Here is a 22,629-nt window from a genome sequence, read left to right as displayed (position 1 = left end):
ATTTCCTTATCCTACTCTGATTTCATGGCCAATTTTAGTGGTGCTTTTGCTAATATTCTAAATTACCTTAGCTTCCCTGTTTTAGTTTTATCCATACCTTCACCTCTACCTTAAAAACCATATTTATGTTGGGGCTCCTCCATGTGCCTACTTCCCCTGGTAGGCATGCTCGGCAAGATATAGTCATTCAACAGGCAGATTGTAGCAATTTATATTCATTACTCAAGTGGGAATTCCCCAGTGGTCCAGTGGTTAGAACTCAGCACTTTCACTGTCAAGCTGGGTTTGATTCGTGGTCAGCACAGGTGTGCCCCCCCCCAAAAAAAAAAATTGTTAGTAATGTCAACTTTCAACACTGTCTCCCAATTCTATTGCATTTTTTCAATTTTTGTAATAATTATTTTTCAATCTCCTTCATCCTTCTCTAACATCTCTTTTGTCACAGTCACTTGGCAGCCACTTTCTACTTCAAAAGGAAAATATGTCACCAGAAAAAATTCACTCACCTTCCCTCTCATATAGACATAAACATATACCTATATCTGCAACTATGCTTTTCCACTTTAACAATAATGAAGTTTTCTTTTCAATTATGTTTATTTCCTATTCCCTCCCACCTGGAAATTTATACATTTTATAATCTAGTTGATTTCTTCTCAACTGGATTATTCTTGTCATCTGTCCTTCCAACTGCCTCAAACCCACATTCCCCTGTCAGATTGTATTCAAATTTGAGAGTAAGTTAGCATATGAAGTTTGGGGTACAGTTCTACTTTTAATACTCTATAGGCATAGCTTCAGAGAAGGCAATGGCACCCCACTCTAGTACTCTTGCCTGAAAATTCCCATGGACGGAGGAGCCTGGTAGGCTGCAGTCCATGGGGTCACTAAGAGTTGGACACGACTGAGCGACTTCCCTTTCACTTTTCACTTTCATGCATTGGAGAAGGAAATGGCAACCCACTCCAGTGTTCTTGCCTGGAGAATCCCAGGGATGGCAGAGCCCAATGGGCTGCCATCTGTGGGGTCGCACAGAGTCGGACACGACTGAAGCGACTTAGCAGCAGGCATTGCTTTATTCAATACCTGGTTTTGCTAAGTGTTGCAGAGAAGTTTTTGGTCTCTATATTTTTTCATTTTTGAAATCTATTTCTTTTAAGCTTGAATGCTTATAGACAGTTTTTAGGTTTTTTTTTTTTGTTGTTTTTTGTTTTGCATTCTCTTATTTAAGAAAACTTGCTAAGATAGGCCTAATGGTGAATATATTAAAAAGCCTTTACAGTCTGCACACACTGATGTATTCCATTTAGAGAACATTTTCTTGTCTTTTCTGATTTTGTTCCACTTACTTTGGTCTCTTCTTTGTGAATTATGAATACATCTGCATCTCGGATTTATGATATCTGCTCTTTGTCCTTTTTTGTAGCTTGAAGTTAGTTTCTCATTATTCATTTGATTATCTGCAGTATCAGTTCTGCATTTTACTACTTCTATTAGGGGTTTTGATTTTGTTGTTGTATTTTTAGTTTTCTTGAGTTAATTTCTTATCTCATCTGATTTTTCTTTACATTTCCTCATGTCCTTTCCTAGATTTTGGTTTTCCTGCTTGATGAGCTTCCCTGGTGGCTCAGATATTAAAGAATCTGCTTGGAATGCAGGGAAACCCAGGTTTGATCCTTGAATTGGGAAGATCCCCCTGGATAAGGGAATGGCAACCCATTGCAGTATTCTTTTTTTTTTTTAAATTATTTATTTTAGTTTTGGCTGCACTGAGTGAGTGAGGGCTACTCTTCGTTGTGGCTCACAGGCTTAATTGCTCTGCAGCATGTGGATTCTTCCCGGACCAGGGATCTAACCCGTGTCCCAGCAGGGTTGGCAGGCATATTCTTAACCACTGGACCATCAGGGAAGTCCCCACTCCAGTATTCTTGCCTGGAGAATCCCATGGACAGAGGAGCCTGACAGGCTACAGTCCATGGGGTCACAAAACGTGAAACACCACTGAACGACTAACACTCTTCTTGCTTGAGAGCCTGTGTTTTTAGTCCTTTTATGGTCTCCATTATTTCTGGACTTTTTCTTTTGATTCTGAAGCAGATAATTTTCAGAGGTATGATCTTCTTTGGGGTCATCAAGATTATTTTGACTTTCCATTGATTTGTAGTATTTTTACAGGCTCCCAGATTTTTTTCCTTTTTACTCGGCAAAGCTAAAACTTTCCATCTTGTTATTTTTAATGTCATCTTTCATTCACCTAATATAATTTAAAATTGCATTTTCAACTGGTAGCATGGGTGAGTTGTTTAAAAATAAGTTTGAAGCATAAGCTTGAAGTCAGTGAAAATATAAAAGATACTGAGGGAAATTCAGAACACTTTAATGTTAATTTGCTCCTCAGCCTCCCAACAAAGAATATAACAGGAATATGTACATTATAATTAGTTAGTGTATAAGCACTAGAAATGAATACTAAAGATATACACTTTATTAAATGCTTATTTAAAATATGGTACTCAAAGGTACTGTGTGAATTAACACAACCCTGGAATTAGGCTTGGGATTTTTCTTTTCTTAGATGTTAAACTGTATACATGCTTTAGGAAAAATGAAGAAAACACAGAAAATATCTAAGTTCAAATCTGTTTATTGATGGCAATGGCTTTCTGTTCCTATTTAACTCGCAGCTGGCTGATAGATGAGAATATCAATTAGTTTTTTAAAAAATATTTTTAATAAAGTATAACACAAATATTTATAAATGTTAACACAGAAGTGTAAATGTACAACTCAGTGGTTTATCACAGAGAAACATCTGTGTAACCGTTAATTTGGCTAGTGCTCCAGAAACCCGCTTTGTCCTCACTCCCAGTTACTACTCTCTCCCTTCTCCCCAAAAGGATCTCTAGTCTATCTTCTTACATTGATTGGGTGTCCTGCCTATTTTTTAATTTTTTATAAATTATGTCATACAGGAGGTATATGTGTCTTGATCAGTTGCTCAACAGTGTGTTAGTGGGATTCAAAATGTTTTTGACTGTAGCTTTGGTTTATTTGGGCTTCCCTGGTGGCTCAGAGGTTAAAGCATCTGCCTGGAATGCGGGAGACCTGGGTTTGATCCCTGGGTCGAGAAGATCCCCTGGAGAAGGAAATGGCAACCCACTCCAGTACTCTTGCCTGGAGAATCCCATGGAGGGAGGAGCCTGGTAGGCTACAGTTCTTGGGGTCACAAAGAGTTGGACACGACTGAGCGACTTCACTTTCACTTTGGTTTATTCATTTTTATTATGGCATAGTGTTCATTCATTTGTAAATACCATGCATTCTACTATTTATGGACATTTAGATCATGTAATTTTTGAAGATACTATGAAGAATGGTGCTGTGAACATATGTCTCTTGGCTCTTGGTGCATATATGCATTTCTCATACCTAAGAATGAAATTATTTATTACTGAGTCATAGGATATGTGTATTTCAATTTTAGGAGATGATATCAGTTTCCAAAGTAGGGTGCATGTCTATACTTTCACCAGTAAAGTGTGAGAGCGTTTGTTGTTTACATTCTAATGAACACCTGACAATTTCGTTCTGTTAACATTAACCATCTGATCAGGAGCATAATGGTATGTCATTGTCTTAATTTGCATTTCTTGATTACCAGTGAGGTTATGTAACTTAGCATTTGCCTTTTGGCCATTTGGATAGTCTCTTCTATGAAGTGCCTATTCAAATATTATGCTTGTTTTTTTTTTTAATTGCTTATTTTTTCTTTTTGATTTGTGGAAGTTCTTTACATATTATGGATATAAGTCTTTTGTTTTCATATTTCAATTATCTTCCCACACTTGTGGCTTATACTTTCATTCTTTTAATGATACTGTCTTATGTATCTACATATTCCAGAAGAGGCTACTAAGAGGCTGAGACCCTTATTTACTAGTGTAGTTTTCTATATTTTGTAATTTATTTCCATTATAATTTTACTAAATACAGAAACAAATTCTTATCTTAATCTATTAGAGCCTTAGCTACAGTTTGTATTACAGTGATCTATGGACAGAGGAGCCTGGCAGGCTATATAGTCCCTGAGGTTGCAAAGAGTCGGGCATGACTGAGCATGCAGGTCAGGATGTTTTCAGTGGCTATCTTAAAAATAAATAAAATCGCTATCAACATAAGAAAAATATTTATGCTTAAAAATTTTTTTCTGATATTGATATTACTATAATTTACATGATTTATGTCATATAATTTTAAGTTGAATAGACATTTAAAAGGTCATTGAATAACACATTTTGAACATTTGCTGTGTTGAAACATAATCTGAATCTCTTTTTAAGACATTATGGTGATAGGATGATCATAAAAAGATTTTTGTGAGCATAACCTAATATCTGAAAAATCATTTCTACTTTGAAGAATGAAAAGCCAGATACAAGAAGTTCTATTTATTTAAAACCCAAATAAAATATCTTTTGTCTAAGAATAAATTATCCTACTTTTTAAATTATTTCCTATGCTATTATCATTGTGTCTTTGAGAAATCTTTTATATATATGATGCCCTACCTCAGACTTTCAAAACCTCCTTATTCATAACTGTGAGGTTCTTATTTCTTCATATTATTTCATGGCTATGTTGTGATGAGTGATCCTCATGCTTTATTAGGGGAAACACTAAGAAGTCTTAAACATAAGGTTCCTGCACATAGTAGAGTTAGGGAGATTGGGTACATGGTAAATATTATAGCTCCCCATATTACTGATGCAGAATAAACTGAAATAAGTCACTGAAAACAGTGATGAGAGAAATTGTTTCAAAAGCATGAGAAACATAATGCCAGTGTTGAGGTATGGCTGCTCTGGAATGTGATAAGTGAGTTAGTAGTTAAAATAGGCTGTTGTGAGATATAAAACTGCTATGTCTTGTCACATGGGTAGGTCTAATAGAAAAATATAATTGATTTCTTAGTGTAACTATAAAATTGCAATTTTTTCTCTTTTTTTGTAGCTATTTGAAACTCTGATTTAAGGGTGGTTTTTGTTTTTTTTTTTGGTCCAGAGCAACCAGTCATAAAGGTAACAGGCTGTCTTGACTCTAATATTGGGTTTAGTATTTATTATTATCACCCAGATATTATGCTTTTAGGAAAAATATAATATTAGCATCTTATCTCAGATAAACTAAATCATAAATGTATTTGCTACACTGTAATTTCCTTAAGGACATTCATGGGAATTCAGCAGCCTCATTTCAAAATCAACATTCATATTACATCTAGGAATTTGGCATCTTCTTTTGAATTAGTTAAGCTGGAGACTTTTCTATTGACTTAATTCTTATTCATTTTGCTGTAAAATTTAGTTATCAAATTTCTTAAAATATTTGGTAATAAAACCAAATCTTACATATTAGCATTCTAAAAGAGAAATGTTTTGCCAATGCCTGAAGCAAATAAACTATGTAAATGTAGCTTCTTTTTCCTTTTTCTTATAATTTCTTGAATATGTATCATTATATGTATGATACAGTGGTGCATATTGGTGGGAACAATTAAACAATTTGAAAACTGAGGAGCCGTACATTTTAAACCTTTATTTTTTAGAACAGTTTTAGGTTTATGTCAAAATTCACAGGAAGGTAGAAAGAATTCTCATATACTCATTGCTCCCATTCCTTGTGTCCCCTACTATTAATATTGCTCACCAGAATGGTACATTTTTACCAAGGATGAACCTGTGTGGACACATCATACTCATGTCCAAAGCCATAGTTTACCTTAGGGCTCACTTTGGTGTTGTGTATCTATGGGATTGAACAAATGTATAATGGCATATGTCTGTCATTTTAATATCATACAGAATGCTTTAATGCCCTAAAAATCCTCTATATTCAGTCCTTTCATCCCACTCCCACTTCCAACAACCACTGACCTTTTTACTCTCACTGTGGTTTTCCAGAATGTCACATAGTTGAAATCATACAGAATGTAGCCTTTTCGGATTAGGTTCTTTCACCAATTAATACACATGTAAGATTCCTCCATGTCTTTTCATAGCTTAGTATCTCATTTAACTTTAGCATTGAATTATATTTTGTTGTCTGGATGAGTCATAACATATTTATCCATTCACCTACTGAAGGACATCTTGGTTTCTTTCAAGTTTTGGCAGTTATGAATAAAGCTGCTATAAACATCCATGTATAGAGTTTCTTTGGTAGGCATCAGTTTCAACTCCTTTGGGTAAATACCAAGTAGAGCAATTACTGGATCATGTACTAAATGTATGGTTAGTTTTATAAGAAGCTAAGTCATCTTCCAAAGCGGCCGTAAGGTTTTACATTTCCAGCAGCAGTGAATGAGAGTTTCTGTTGCTTCACATCCTTGCCGGGATTTGGTGTGGTTAGAATTCTGGATTGGGGGCATTTTAATATGTGTATAATGTTATCTCGTTGTTCTGAATTTCCCTGATAACATATGATGTGGAGCATCTTTTCATATATTTACTTCCCATCTGTATATCTTCTTTGGTGAGTTACCCATTAAAATTGTTGACCTGTTTTTTAAAAAGAAGTTGTTGGTTTTATTCAGTTCAGTTCAGTCATGTCCAACTGTTTGCAACCCTATGAACTGCAGCATGTCAGGCCTCCCGGTCTATCACCGACTCCTGAAGTTTACTCAAACTCATGTCCATTGAATTGGTGATGCCATCCAACCATCTTATCCTCTGTCGTCCCCTTCTCCTCCTGCCTTCAATCTTTCCCAGCATCAGGATCTTTTCCAAGGAGTCAGTTCTTCGCATCAGGTGGCCAGAATATTGGAGTTTCAGCTTAAGCATCAGTCCTTCCGATGAATATTCAGGACTGATTTCCTTTAGGATGGACTGGTTGGATCTCCTTGCAGCCAAGGGACTCTCATATTGGTCTTATTAATGTTGAGTATTAAATGTCTTTGTGTATTTTGGATACTAGTCCTTTATCAGACGTGCCTTTTTCAAGTCTGTAGCTGTCTTCCAATTTTTTTGACATTGTCTTTCATTCATGGATAGTTATCTTTGGTGCTGTATCTAAAAAGGCACCACCATACTCAGGGTCATCTAGGTTTTCTCCTGTGTTATCTTCTGAGGGTTTTATGTGTTTGTGTTTCACATGTTGATCTATGATCCATTTTTGGGACCTCCAGGTGGTGCAGTGGTAAAGAATCCATCTGCCAATGCAGGAGGCTCAAGAGATGTGGGTTTGATCTTCGGGTGGGGAAGATCCCCTGGAGGAGGAAATGGCAACCCACTCCACTCTCACCTGGAAAATCCCATGCACAGAGGAGCCTGGTGGGCTACAGTCCCTGGGGTTGCAAAAGAGTCAGACATGATTGAGTGCACGTGTGTGCACGTGAATGCACACACACACACAGACAATCCGTTTTGAGTTTATTTTGGAAAAGTGTTGTAAGGTCTGTGTATAGATCTGTGTTTTTGCATGTGGATGTCCATTTGTTGAAGAAACTCTACTACCCTGGCTCCTTTGTCAAAAATCAGATGACTGTATTTACAGAATTCTATAGTTGGGCTCTTTATTCTGTTCCATTGGTCTATTTGTCTGTTCTGCCATTGTCACACTGTCCTGATTGTTGTAGCTCTATAGTAAGTCTTGAAGTTGTGGAATGTCAGTCTTCTAACTTTGTTCTGCTGCTGCTGTGAAGTTGCTTCAGTCGTGTCCAACTCTGTGCGACCCCATAGACTCCCACCAGACTCCCCCGTCCCTGGGATTCTCCAGGCAAGAACACTGGAGTGGGTTGCCATTTCCTTCTCCAATGTAGGCAAATGCAAAGTGAAAGTAAAGTCGCTCAGTCGTATCCACTCCTTCAGTATTTTGTTGGCTATTCTGGGTCTTCTGCCTTTACCTTTCCATATAAGCTTTAGAATCCGTTTGTTGGTGTCCATAAAATAACTTGACGGGATTTTGATTGGGATTGCATTAAATCTACAGATCAAGTTGGGAAGAACTGTCATCCTGTTAATATTGAGTCTTCTTATCCGTGACTTAGGTGTTCTAGCTCTTTCATTATGTTCATTGCATTTTCAGACTGAGTGATGTGTGTCCTTTTGAGTAGGTTATTGCTCAGACATAAAGAGATATTGTATGAAAATGCTTGATCCATAGAAGATATTGATACTTTAAAAAATCAATTTTGGCTTTTTCCCTTGTCTTATAGTCTCACCATAGCCAACCACTTTATAATTAGCATGTGAGAGACTAAATCAGTTTGAGTAACATAACTAGTAATGAAAAGATTAAAGTTTGCAAAGGAACTTGCTTATTTCCAATTATGATTCTATTAGTGGTTTTCTTCCCATAGTATAACTTTGTAAATTTGATTTTAAGTAACCATTTGTTGAAAATATGGTCTATATTCCAATAGACATAGTTTATTTGTGATTATAAAAGTAATATATGGTCTTTGGAATTCCAGTGCTATTGAATATTAAGCTATTAAAATCCTATTGCTCTTAGTTCTCATCAATGATTCTACAGCATCTGACATTATTGACTTGTTCTTTTCTACCTTGACCCTGTTATACTACTCTTTTCATCGAATGTAAGTTTTATAAGGGCAGAGGGTTTTTTTTTTCTTTCTGTTTATGTCTGTCTAATTCACCTGACAAATGGAGGGTGTTCATTATATATTCGTTCAGTGTACCAATCCTTTTACATATCTGTCTAATCCTTTTCTGATTTTTTAACTCCTCTTCCTCATCCTAAATATTAAATCATATAATTCCCTTGATACTGAGCCTTCTCTTGTCTTTGATTTTTGAGTCCTCATTTGTTGTAATCATATTACTTCTCTAGTTAAATGCAACCTGTGTCTTTACCTCTGACTTTGTCCTCTTTACTGAATCAAATATCCAGCAGGCTTGTGACCATCTTTATGTGTTTGAACTATAATCACCTCAAAGTCAGCATATCTAAAAGATGTCTCCTGTGCTCTCAGCCTACAATACTGGCTCCTCATTCTGACAACCCTTTTTTCCCAAGTTTTGTTGAAAAATAACTGACATACCTCATGGTATAAGTACATGATGGTTTGCTTTACATATGTTGTGACATGACTGCCATGATAGGTTTAGTTAACATTCATCACAGATGAGAACTTGTAGAATTTACTCAACAACTTACTTACATATCATAAAGCTGTATCAAGTATATTCATCATCTTGTCTATTACATCCCTAGTACTTAAAACTGGAAGTTTATACCTTTTGACCATTTTTCTCCACTTTCTCCTCTTCCCACTCCATAGTGCTGGTAAGCACAAGTCTGAAATCTTTTTCCATGAGTTTAGCTCAGATGGTAAAGAATCTGCCTGCAACACAGGAGATATGAGTTCAATCTCTGGGTCAGGAAGATCCCTTGGAGAAAGGAATGGCTATCTACACCAGTATTCTTGCCTGGAGAATTCCATGGACAGAGGAGCCTGGTGGGCTCTAGTCCACGGGGTCACAAAGACTGAGCAGCTAATGCTTTGGTTTTACTGTTTTGTCTTTTTTTAGATTCCACATATAAGTAAGATCATATATTAATAGTATTTGTGTTTCTCTGTCTGACATTTCACTTAGCATCTTCAAAGCTCATCCATGTTATAAACCTGTTTCAATTAATGGCACTGGTATTTTCTCATTCTCCCTGCTTCAAATTCTAAACCTCTCTGTTTTGACAGGGCTATATTTTCATTGTATCCATCCCCACTACCACTAGCATCAGCATCAGCCATCATTAATAATATTTGTATGATGCTTGATAATTTTAAAAGTATTTTTTGCATGCATTATTCTTCTTTAGGAACTTGATCCTGTCTTCTAGGAAACGAATTCTGGCAGCTGGAAATATTTTCTACTTAAAGGATTTAATTTGTTATCGAACAGTAAATTTTAAATTGCAATTAAGGAAAGTATAACAAGGAGAAATGTAGAGTGCTGTGAATTAAGACAACAGGTGCCTGACTTCATTGTTGCATATGAGTGCTCGTGTGTGTGTTTCATGAGTCTGATTAGGTAGGCTTGCCAAAGTATATTATAGTGAAGTAGGCGATGAAAGACACGGGAGAGCTAGAGGAGACAGTATGTGCAGTGGCCCTGAAATGGGGAGGAACATGCTATTTTTAAAGATCTGAAAGATAACTAAGGTGCCCAGAGTGGAATTACAAGGCAGAAGGTAAGGCTATTAAGGTAGGCAGAAGCTAGGGCCCCACTGCAAACATTTTGTAGAGTCTCATACAAAAAGTGTGAGACTATATCATATTTTATATTATATGTATCTTTTTCACTTTTGACTTCCAAAATCCTCCCAGTTGTGACTTAATTATAACCTAATCCTTTAAGTTACTTATTAATTGGTTTATTTTCACAAAATATTTAATATTATAGATTTGAGTGATCACTATGGTTTGTTACTGATTTATTCATTCTCTTGTGTTTTAAAAAATAGTTGAAAATACCAGATATTTTATTGTGATAGCATTGAATTTATAAGATGGTTTTCCACTTTTGGGCTTTTCCATTAATATAAATATATTCATTTATTTAGGTCTACTTTTATATCATTCAGTAAAGTTTTTATAATTTTCATCACAAATGTATTGATTGAACATATATTTACCAGGTAACCAGCAATTCTACTCCTAGGTATTTACCCTAGAGAATAAAAATTTACACTCACAAAAAATTAGAATATTTATATCAGTTCTATTCATAATTGAAAAAACTGTAAATTTAATATCCTTCAACAAATGAATAGATAAGCAAAACAAGGTACATTCATATAATGGACTATTACTTAGCAGTAAGAAGAATGAATTACTGATATATTCCATGACACAGATAAATTTCAAAACCTTAAAGGCATATTGGTAAGTGAATAACAGTCTCTAAAAGCTATACACCATATGTTTCCACTTGTATGGCATTCTGTAAAAGGCAAAACTATAGCAGTAGGGACCAGATTAATGGTTGCAAGGGGTGAGGGGAAGGATAAGGGTGTAATTGTCAAGAAGCCTCGCAAAGGAGTTCTTTTTCGTGAGTTATATTCAGCACAGTTTTAATATAAGTGAATTTTATCATAGTTTGCTCTTCTGAATATGACCATAAAGTGTAGCAGTGTGATAAGAGAAACAGTGCATGTGTATGAGAGATGTGGAAATATTTTCCATGATGCTTAAGTAATCCAAGATAATCATTATGTTTGATTTTATCTTTGATAATATAATACATTATATACTTACATTTTATGTGTTTACGATCCCATATTTTACTGGACTTAATGTAATACTGAGTTCATCTTAATTTCTCAAGTCTATTCTGGGTGAGTGCTGCGGTCGGGGAGATGCGAGTGGTGTGAAGGTGGTAACTGGGACATTCGCAGCTCCAGGTCTTGTTGATGCGTGTTCTTGTCTCTGGCATCCATAGACACCCCATCACAGCGAGTACAGTTTATTCTTGGGACGGAGGATGATGATGAGGAGCACATTCCTCATGACCTCTTCACAGAACTCGATGAGATTTGCTGGCGTGAAGGTGAGGATGCTGAGTGGCGAGAAACAGCCAGGTGAGGAATTTTTGGTTGAAGGGGGAAGTGATGCTAAGGAATTTTAATACTATCAGAAAAAAGAGATTTCTGTTGCCACAACTTTGCAAACATCCATCAGTGCTGCTGATTTCTGAAATTGCTCATCTGGCCTGGGCATAGCCTATAATGGCATATGGGTCAGAATGAAATCCGAAGGCTGTAATTATAGTAAACAGTGACGCAGAATCAGCAGCAGCTGCAGTCTTAAAGATAAACAGTAGCATAATTTGTGTGTCATCAGGGAAACAATAGCTATCTAACAGTAATTTATTTGTATCTTTTCAATTATTAACTTGTGCTCCAACTGGTAATATTATGTGGGACTTTTTAAAAGAAAGGACAAAAATTTTAAGAGATTTTAGTTGGAGTCCTGGATTTATGTACTATTTGTTGAGGGTAAAAATATTTGTAATGTGTTTCTATGAAATGTATACATTTAAACATAGTGGTTTTTAAAAAATAATTCTTAAAGGATTACTTTTTCTGTCACTTACAATGAATATTTCTATATTGCCATTTGATGACTTGTGATAAAAGAGCAATAAATTTGCATTTATTTACTTATAAATACAATAAATTTATTTGCAAAATAAATAAATTTGCATTTATTTTTTCATTCTTCTTTTCCAACATTTATGTTCTATTGTGTGCTAAATGCAATAGGACAGCAACAACAACAAAAATCTTAGCGAATACCCTGGCTGTTCAGTGGTTAGGACTTCATGCTTTCACTGCAGAGGGCCCGAGTTCAGTCCCTGGTTGGGGAACAAAGATCATACAAGCTGCTCTGTGCAGCCAAACAAGGAAAACAAACAACTTAGATCTTTCTTTTAAGAACCTCACCTCTAATGTGGGATTTAGATAAGTAAACAAAGTTGTGAATACTGTATAATGAATGCTGTGATCCAGCTGTGCACAAGGAACTGCAGGCATACATAGGGTTAACAATAAAATGGGAAAGACTAGAGAGCACTCCAAGAAAGGTAGAGACACCAAGGAAACATCTCATACAAAGATGGGAAAAATAAAGGACAGATGGTATGGGCCTAAGGGAAGCAGAAGATATAAAGAGGTGGCAAAAATACACAGAAGAACTATACAAAAAAGATCTTCATGACCCAGATAACCACGATGGTGTGATCAGTCACCTAGAGCCAGACATCCTGGAATGCAAAGTCAAGTGGGCCTTAAAGGAAACATCATTACGAACAAGCTAGTGGAGGTGATGGAATTCCAGTTGAGCTATTTCAAATCTTAAAAGATGATGCTGTGAAAGTGCTGCACTCAATATGCCAGCAAATCTGGAAAACTCAGCAGTGGCCCCAGCACTGGAAAAGGTCAGTTTTCATTCCAGTCCCAAAGAAAGGCAATACCAAAGAATATTCAAGTTCAGTTCAGTTCAGTCGCTCAGTCGTGTCTGACTCTTTGTGACCCCATGAATTGCAGCACACTACCAAAAATCATCAAACTTGTAAAAATTTTAGCTAACTTTATAGGTGCAAAATCAATTTCATTGTTTTAATCTTTGTTGTATTTTTAATTATTAGTGAGATTGAACATCTTTTCATATGTTTTTATGTTTTTCCAGAGAACTAGCTGTTTATTTTCTTTACTGGTTTTATTTGAAGTCATTCATTTTTGTTATTTGTGTTTTTTAATGCCTTAAAACTAGGGTATGTTATTCTGTGTGAATTACCCTTTTTAATGAAAAAATATATATAATTTCTTTCTAATGCTATTATAATATTTTAAATATAGAACTAAATTTGAAATAGTTTTTATTAATATATGACCTGGAAAATTTTAAGATTAAGAACCATCTGCCTAATTTTTTTCTTCCAACTGCATCAAAACCTAAGTACTATTTTCAAAGACATAATATGTGTGCTCATCTTTTTTGATGACAGAAAAACAATATATGATAGTATTCTCCACCAACTAGTTTTATAAATTTTGCTCTTTTATGATGAAAAGTTGTTGATAAGGAATTTAAAGTACAAACCTCCCTGTTTAAGGCTAGAATCATCCATCCTCAACTAGTTCTAAGAAACAAGCGTTCCTGGATGACTTAAACGAAGAAGATTGATGGTTATGATGACTGTATAGCTCTGATTACAGTTTCTTTAATCAATTGCTGAGAATTACTTCTTGGCAGCATCTTTAAAAAAATGTATTTCTTCTTTCTCATCCCTCAGAATAGAGCAGAGAATTAAGATAGGAATATGTGTTCTGATGTAAAAATCTAGAGTTTTTTTTACCTTCTAGATCAAATGGTGATCTATTCCTTTTAAACACTAACTTCTTGTAACTTTCCCACTCTCTTCAAGCTAAGAGATAGCAGAGTAATACCAGAATCTGGCTCTCTGCCTATCACAGTTGAGCAGGTAGGGTTTCATCATGCTCTAATGGATTAACTTGAATAACATTTTATTCTAAGTCACCAAAAATGTTGCTACTTATTTATAAAGAATGTAAGAGATGATCTAGTTAATTATTAGTATGCTCTAATATTATTAGGTAGGACCTGTGTTCTTAGCCCTGCTTCTGGTGCATATATTTGAGGTTCAAATAAACATCTGATAAGCAGTCAAAATAGTAACAGACACTGAAGAGAAGAGTAGTAAATTTTGGCTGAAGCACAGTACTTCAGGAAAGAACAGAACATATTTATTGAGGACTTAGAAATGAAGTAGGTTTTAAAGTGGTGAAAGTAATTTTGTTCTGGATAACCTAGTTCATCTAAAAAGACTAATTTTAGTTACTTCATGACTCCATCTGATTTTTCAAATGCAGTTTAATTCTAATAGATTATTAGCCTAACCATTTGAACTATTTCTTTCTTTTGATTAGTATTCCGAGGGTAATTAAAATTTGTCACCCTAATAGTAGAAATTAAAAAGGATATTTTATCAGCACATTGCACCTGCCGTATATCACACCTAGAATTTTCATGCCCACTGTTGTTGCCAATTAAAGCTTAGGTAAAGTTTTAGATTTTGAAGCTAAATTTTGAATCATAATTATTTAATAAATGTTTGTGAAAACCAGCTGTTCACTTTTAAAGACCCTAAAAGAAGCCATATGACTGGGCTCATGAAATCAGCACAATTACAATGTCCTACTTATAAATAACATGTAATGTTATTAATAGAAAAGTACGCAAAGGTACCACAGCTGTACAATGGTGGAAACAACATGTTTGACTCACTGTGGTTGCCCTTTAAAAATGTTCCCCACAAATGAGCTTAGCAGAGGCAAACCAAGGGATTTGATGATACATAGATGGTAATGTGGAATAGGATGATTAAATCAAACCAGTTTTATTCATGATGTGGAGGTATTCAATATTTAATATTGGTAGAGGTTCAAGTCATCAAGATTTTTCAGTGGAGTGTAAGGTGTGAAAATAATATGGTTAAGAACAGCTAATGTCAATAAACTCTAAGTTTGGATATATTTTATTTTCCCTTTCCCCTTGAAATAGGCACTTTATGATCACATATGTTATTCTCCAGCCCCTATCCTAACCATGTTCCCTTTTAACCCTCAATATCCTTAACTCTACCCCATAAAAAGATGTTTTCTCTTGAAAATTCATGACATTCCCCAAGGCTATGATTTTAGAGGATACAGTAACTCCCTATTTGGATAGAGTCAGAGAATAAAATTATTAGAAAAGTTAAACTGAATTAGTGAGAATAAAATAAACAGAAAGAGTTAAATTCCATAGAAAAAGTCCATTTCTAATTTACAGAAGAATTTTATTTTGTAGATTTCTTATATGTGTATTGTAGAGGAGATTATCATCAACTTAATCCTCAAAGAATTCAGGAAACACCTATTTTATGTTGTTGTTGCTTAGTAGAAAGAGATTCCAATGTGTTAATTATGGATGAAAACAGACCCAGAGTTACTGAAGGAAATGAAAATAAACTCAAAGAGTTTAAATCCGCCCTTCCCCCATAGAAAATATCATGCAATTGGCCTACAATTTCAGTTTTTCTTATTGTCTTTCACGTCTCATTCATGCTCATGAGACTCCTGTTTGCTTTGGTTTGCTAGTCAAACAAGTGTCAGCTGAGTTTATTGGAATAAACTGGAATAAATTACAGCAGTTTAGGTCATTAACTGCAGTCAGGCATTTTGCAACTGACAGTGTATTCAGTGACTACAGATCTTGAAACAGGATTTGGTGTGTTCTCAGGCCTGCTAATTTCTATCTTTAGAGTATGAAATGGAATGAAAAACAGAAAAGAGAGATATACGTATATATCTTTAAAATATATTCATTTAAATATCTTTCAAAGCTTTTGGCATCATTCTGGAGTTGGCATAAAGCACTGAATCTTGAAGTGTTTAGTAACTTGATATTTGTAACTTGTGGGTTCCTTTTTATGGGAAGCATCTGATGTTTCCTCCTGAAATACTCATAATGGTTATATCAAACCATCCATGCATATAACTTATATTTGGTCATCCAAACTGCATGAAACTCCCAAGAGTCTCCATTCTTTTCTGAAAGACCAAACTCTAAATTTGAAGGACATTATTCTAAAGGAAGTAGTTTTGTTTTTAAAATGTCTTTTCAGAGACATGTAGATCAATGGAACAGAATAGAGAATTAAGATAGACTAACTCAAGTTCTACGGTGTTGGAGAAGACTCTTGAGAATCCCTTGGACTGCAAGGAGATCCAACCAGTCCATCCTAAAGGAAATCAGTCCTGAATATTCATTGGAAGGATTGATGTTGAAACTCAAACTGCAATACTTTGGCCACCTGATGCAAAGAGTTGACTCATTTGAAAAGAAAGATTGAAGGTGGGAGGAGAAGGGGACGAGAGAGGATGAGATGGTTGGATGGCATCACCGATTCAATGGACATGAGTTTGAGTGAACTCCGGGAGTTGGTGATGCCTGGGAGGCCAGGCGTGCTGCAGTTCATGGGGTCGCAAAGAGTCGCACACGACTGAGCGAGTGAACTGAATCCAAGTTCAACTAAGCGATTTTTGACAAAGGTGAAGGAAGAATTGTCTTTTCAAAAAATGGTACTAGCACAATTAGAGTTCTATAAGTAAAAAACAAAATTAATTTCAATATAAACTCAACAGTGTACACAATGTTAATTCAAAATAAATTGTAAATCTAAATGTAAAACATAAAGCTGTACAAACGTTAGAGAAATGTAGGAGAAGATCTTCAGGACCAAGGGCTAGAAGATGAGTTTTTAGACATGATATTGAAAGCACAGTCTTTTAACTAAAAGAAAATATTTTTAAATTTGACTTCATTGGAATTAAAAACTTGTTGCTGTGAAAAAAACAACCTGTTAGAGGATGAAGACAAACTACTGACAGAGAGAAAATATTTGCAAACCACATATTTGACTAAAATATTATGTCCAGAATATGTAAAGAGCTTCAAAGTTCAACAGTATAAAAACAAATCAATTAGGAAAATGTGCAAAAACAAGCAAACAAACAAAAAACCTTTCAGAGAAAAGATAACATGTCGCAAATAGAGATGTAAACAGTGTTCAAAATCATAAGTCATTAGAGAAATGTAAATTAAAACCACTGTGAGATACCACTGCACGCCTAAGAGAATAACTAAGATAAAAAAATAGCCATAATAGCAAATGCTGGTGAGGATTCAAGAGACTGGATCTCTCCGCTATTACTGGCACAAATGTAAAATGGTAGCACTACTCTAGAAAACAGTTTGACAGTTTCTTATAAAACTAAGCCTGTATTAGTAAATAGGACTCAGCAATCACAGTCTTGGGCATTTACCCTAGAGAGATGAAAACACATTCACACAAAAACCTCTACATGAATGTTCATAGCAGCTTCATTTGTGATAGCAAAAACCTATAAACAACTCATTCTTCATTGGGTGAGTGGTTAAATAAACTGATACATCCATACAGTGGAAATCTTTTCACCAATAAAAAGGAACAATCTACTGATATATACAACAGCTTCGACAGATCTCAAAGACATTGTGCTTTAGTGAAAGATGTCTATCTCCAAAAGTTGCAAACTGTATGATTACGCACTTTGCCAACAAAGGTCCGTCTAGTCAAGGCTATGGTTTTTCCAGTGGTCACGTATGGATGTGAGACTTGGACTGTGATGAAAGCTGAGCGCCGAAGAATTGATGCTTTTGAGCTGTGGTGTTGGAGAAGACTCTTGAGCGTCCCTTGGACTGCAAGGAGGTCCAACCAGTCCATCCTAAAGGAGACCAGTCCTGGGTGTTCATTGGAAGGACTGATGCTGAAGCTGAAACTCCAGTACTTTGGCCACCTCATGCGAAGAGTTGGCTCATTGGAAAAGACCCTGATGCTGGGAGGGAGGGATTGGGGGCAGCAGGAGAAGGGGGCGACAGAGGATGAGATGGCTGGATGGTATCACCAACTCGATGGACGTGAGTTTGAGTGAACTCCAGGAGTTGGTGATGGACAGGGAGGCTTGGCGTGCTGCGATTCATGGGGTTGCAAAGAGTCAGACATGACTGAGCGACTGAACTGAACTGAAGTGGACTGAATGTCCTCAAAATGACAAAACTATAGTGATGAAGAAAAGATTAATGATTACTAGGGGACAGAAACAGGGTGAAGACTGAGAATATAAGGGAAGCTCATTTGTGATGATGGAACAGTTACATATTTTGATTATGGGGGCAGTTACTGAATCTTTTGTTGTTCGGTTGCTAAGCTGTAGTTGATGAGCTGTATTAATGACTGTCACATGGTCTCTGATGCATAATGACGCCGAAAGGGGTAAAAATTGTGTAGGCAAAAATACATATATATGTTGTATATAGATGTATATATAAAATTGCTATAATATTGCCACCATTTGAAGAGATGCTGTCAGCCTTTTGTGCTCAAGTGTAAGTTTTTTCAACCTTCAAACATTCTATAAACTCATGATAGGCGTAGGCATACTCCCCTCTCTAAACTTGTGGCAGACATAGCCATTTTTCCCTATTAATTTCCTTTTTACTTCCTGACATTTTGGTCCTTGAACACGAAGAACAGATCCAGAGTTTCTTTATCTTTCTTGGAACTCTACACATCAATCTTTCTGACTAGCCCTTTTGGTTAGCTTTTTTAGCTGGCCAATATACTGATTCTTTACTAGACAACATACTTGTCCTCTGTTGGAGTTGCAGTGTTTGAATGTATAATTTTTTAATGTAAAACAGTAATAAAATATCATATAGAGAGGAAATTTAAGTGATATTGCATGGCAAGAGGAAGTTAGGGCAAAAGTGACAAGGGGAGGGAAAAAAATGAGGAAGATGGTATGGAGTGAAGAAAGGAGAGGCATTTAGGTGAGGCTTTGTTAGAAATGGTGGAATTAAATTGGTTATCTGCTGAGATTTAAAAGGAAGTACTTAAAAGAATAAGATATTTAGTATTTCTGCCAAGCAGTAAAATCATCAGTTTCTCTTTATTCCTTCCATTTATCTTAGTTAGAAAAAAATCTCAGATATTACTGTTCATTTCACTCTAAGAAGGCAATGGTTTCCCATTTGGCACTGTATATCAAGAATCTTCTATTCTTAGCCCTGGCAGGAACACTTAGGTAATGCAATCTGAGCTCAGTTCTCATAGATTTAGTCCCTAGAAGTGACTGCAATCACAAGATTTTATTCAAGCAGGCCTAAAAGTATTTTTCCTGCAGAATAATCCCCAAATATACTAGTTTCTCTAAAAATCGAAGGGCAAAATTTTCAAAAGATTCATATATTGTTTTTAGACCTTCCACTAAATAAAAATGACTACTCTTTCATTTCCTTTTGCATTTTATTATCATTCTATGAAGTATATTCTCTTTATTAGTTCTATTACAGATTCCCTGTGACCACTGAATAAACATTTGTTGTTGTTTACTTGCTCAGTACTGTCTGACTCTTGCCACCCCATGGACTGTAGCCCACCAGGCTCCTCTGTCTGTGATATTTCCCAGGCAAGTATACTGCAGTGGATTGCCATTTTATTCTGGAGATCTTCCCAATTCAGGGATCAAACCCACATCTTCTGTACTGGCAGGCAGATTCTCTACCACTGAGCCACCAGGGAAGACTGATTAAACACTTATATTAATATAATTCTCAGTTCAGTTCAATTCAGTCACTCAGTCATGTCCGGCTCTTTGCGACCACATGAACCGAGCACGCCAGGCCTCCCTGTCCATCGCCAACTCACGGAGTTCATCCAAACTCATGTCCATCGAGTTGCAGAGCCATGCAACAACCTCATCCTCTGTCGTCCCCTTCTCCTCCTGCCCTCAATCTTTCCCAACATCAGGGTCTTTTCCAATGAGTCAGCTCTTCACAACAGGTGGCCAAAGTATTGGAGTTTCAGCTTCAACATCAGACCTTACAATGAACACCCATGACTGATCTCCTTTAGGATGGACTGGTTGGATCTCCTTGCAGTCCAAGGGACTCTCAAGAGTCTTCTCCAACATCACAGTTCAAAAGCGTAATTCTTCGGCACTCAGCTTTCTTTGTAGTCCAACTCTCACATCCATATGACTACTGAAAAAACCATGGACTAGATGGACCTTTGTTGGCAAAGTAATGTCTCTGCTTTTTAATATGCTGTCTAGGTTGGTCATAACTTTCATTCTAAGGAGTAAGCGTCTTTTAATTTCATGGCTGCAGTCACCATCTGCAGTGATTTTGGAGCCCAAAAAAATAAAGTCTGACACTGTTTCCACTGTTTCCCATCTATTTGCCATGAAGTGATGGGACCAGATGCCATGATCTTCGTTTTCTGAATGTTGAGCTTTAAGCCAACTTTTTCACTCTCCTCTTTCACTTTCATCAATAGGCTCTTTAGTTCTTCTTAACTTTTTGCCATAAGGGTGGTATCATCTGCATATCTGAGGTTATTGATATATCTCCCAGAAATCTTGATTTCAGCTTGTGCTTCATCCAGCCCAGCATTTTTCATGATGTACTCTGCATATAATTTTAATAAGCAGGGTGACAATATACAGCCTTGACGTACTCCTTTTCCTACTTGGAACCAGTCTGTTGTTTCATGTCCAGTTCTAACTGTTGCTTCCTGACCTGCATATAGGTTTCTCAAGAGGCAGGTCAGGTGGTCTGGTATTCCCATCTCTTTCAGAGTTTTCCACAGTTTATTGTGATCCACACAGTCAAAGGCTTTGGCATAGTCAATAAAGCAGAAATAGATGTATTTCTGGAACTCTCTTGCTTTTTTGATGATCCAGCGGATGTTTGCAATTTGATCTCTGGTTCCTCTGCCTTTTCTAAAACCAGCTTGAATATCTGGAAGTTCACGGTTTCACGTATTGCTGAGCCTGGCTTGGAGAATTTTGAGCATTACTTTCCTAGCGTTTGAGATGAGTGCAATTGTGCGGTAGTTTGAACATTCTTATGGACTTCCCTGGTGGCTCAGATGGTAAAACGTCTGTCTACAATGCAGGAGACCTGGGTTCCATCCCTGGATCAGGAAGATCCGCTGGAGAAGGAAATGGCAATCCACTCCAGTACTATTGCCTGGAAAATCCCATGGGCAGAGGAGCCTGGTAGGCTACAGTCCACGGGGTCGCAAAGAGTCAGACACAACTGAGCGACTTCACTTTCCTTTCACTTTGAATATTCTTTGGCATTGCTTTTCTTTGGGATTGGAATGAAAACTGACCTTTTCCAGTCCTGTGGCCACTGCTGAGTTTTCCAAATTTGCTGACATACTGAGTGAAGCACTTTCACAGCGTCATCTTTCAGGATTTGAAATAGCTCAACTGGAATTCCATCAGCTCCACTAGCTTTGTTTATAGTGATGCTTCCTAAGGCCCACTTAACTTCACATTCCAGGATGTCTGGCTCTAAGTGAGTGATCACACCATCGTGATTATCTTGGTCATGAAGATCTTTTTTGTACAGTTCTTCTGTGTATTCTTGCCACCTCATCTTAATACCTTCTGCTTCTGTCAGGTCCATACCATTTCTGTCCTTTATTGAGCCCATCTTTGCATGAAGTGTTCCCTTGGTATCTCTAATTTTCTTGAAGAGATTCTAGTCTTTCCCATTCTGTTGTTTTCCTCTATTTCTTTGAATTGATCACTGAGAAAGGCTTTCTTAGCTCTCCTTGCTATTCTTTGGAGCTCTGCATTCAATTGGTGTATCTTTCCTTTTCTCCTTTGCTTTTCGCTTCTCTTCTTTTCACAGCTATTTATAAGGACTCCTCAGACAGCCATTTTGCTTTTTTGCATTTCTTTTTCCTAGGTATGGTCTTGATCCCTGTCTCGATGGTGACTCGTGATAGAAGTCACCAGTACAATGTCACGAACCTCTGTCCATAGTTCATCAGGCACTCTGTCTATCAGATCTAGTCCCTTAAATCTATTTGTTACTTCCACTGTATAATCATAAGGGATTTGATTTAGGTCATACCTGAATGGTTTAGTGGTTTTCCCCATTTTTTTCAATTTGAGTCTGAATTTGGCAATAAGGAGTTCATGATCTGAGCCACAGTCAGCTCCTGGTCTTGTTTTTGTTGACTGTATAGAGCTTCTCCATCTTTGGCTGCAAAGAATATAATCTATCTGATTTCGGTGTCGACCATCTGGTGATGTCCATGTGTAGAGTCTCCTCTTGTGTTGTTTTTATAGGGTGTTTGCTATGACCAGGATGTTCTCTTAGCAAAACACTATTAGCCTTTGCCTTCTTCATTCTGTATTCCAATGCCAAATTTGCCTGTTACTCCAGGTGTTTCCTGACTTCCCTCTTTTTCATTCCAGTCCTCTATAATGAAAACCACATCTTTTTTGGATACTAGTTCTAAAAGGTCTTGTAGATCTTCATAGAACCATTCAACTTTAGCTTCTTCAGTGTTACTGGTCAAGGCATAGACTTGGATTACCGTGATGTTGAATGGTTTTCTTTGGAAACAAACAGAGATCGTTCTGTCGTTTTTGAGATTGCATCCAAGTACTGCATTTTGGACTCTTTTGTTGACTATGATA

At 36.5% G+C, this 22,629-nt stretch overlaps 1 protein-coding gene across 1 annotated transcript in view; it reads left to right on the top strand.

Moving 5' to 3' along the window:
• SLC4A10 (solute carrier family 4 member 10) overlaps positions 1 to 22,629 on the top strand; it is a 236,428-nt gene that overhangs the window by 63,202 nt on the left and 150,597 nt on the right. Inside the window, exon 4 of the mRNA XM_052663982.1 lies at positions 11,463 to 11,601. Within this exon, the coding sequence (XP_052519942.1) occupies positions 11,463 to 11,601 (139 nt within the window). The remainder of the gene's footprint in view (positions 1 to 11,462; positions 11,602 to 22,629) is intronic.

Source organism: Budorcas taxicolor, chromosome 2 (assembly GCF_023091745.1).
Source record: "Budorcas taxicolor isolate Tak-1 chromosome 2, Takin1.1, whole genome shotgun sequence".
Lineage (NCBI taxonomy): Eukaryota > Metazoa > Chordata > Mammalia > Artiodactyla > Bovidae > Budorcas > Budorcas taxicolor.
The sequence above is the reverse complement of the archived record's forward strand: the minus strand, read 5'-3'. Positions and strand labels throughout refer to the sequence as shown.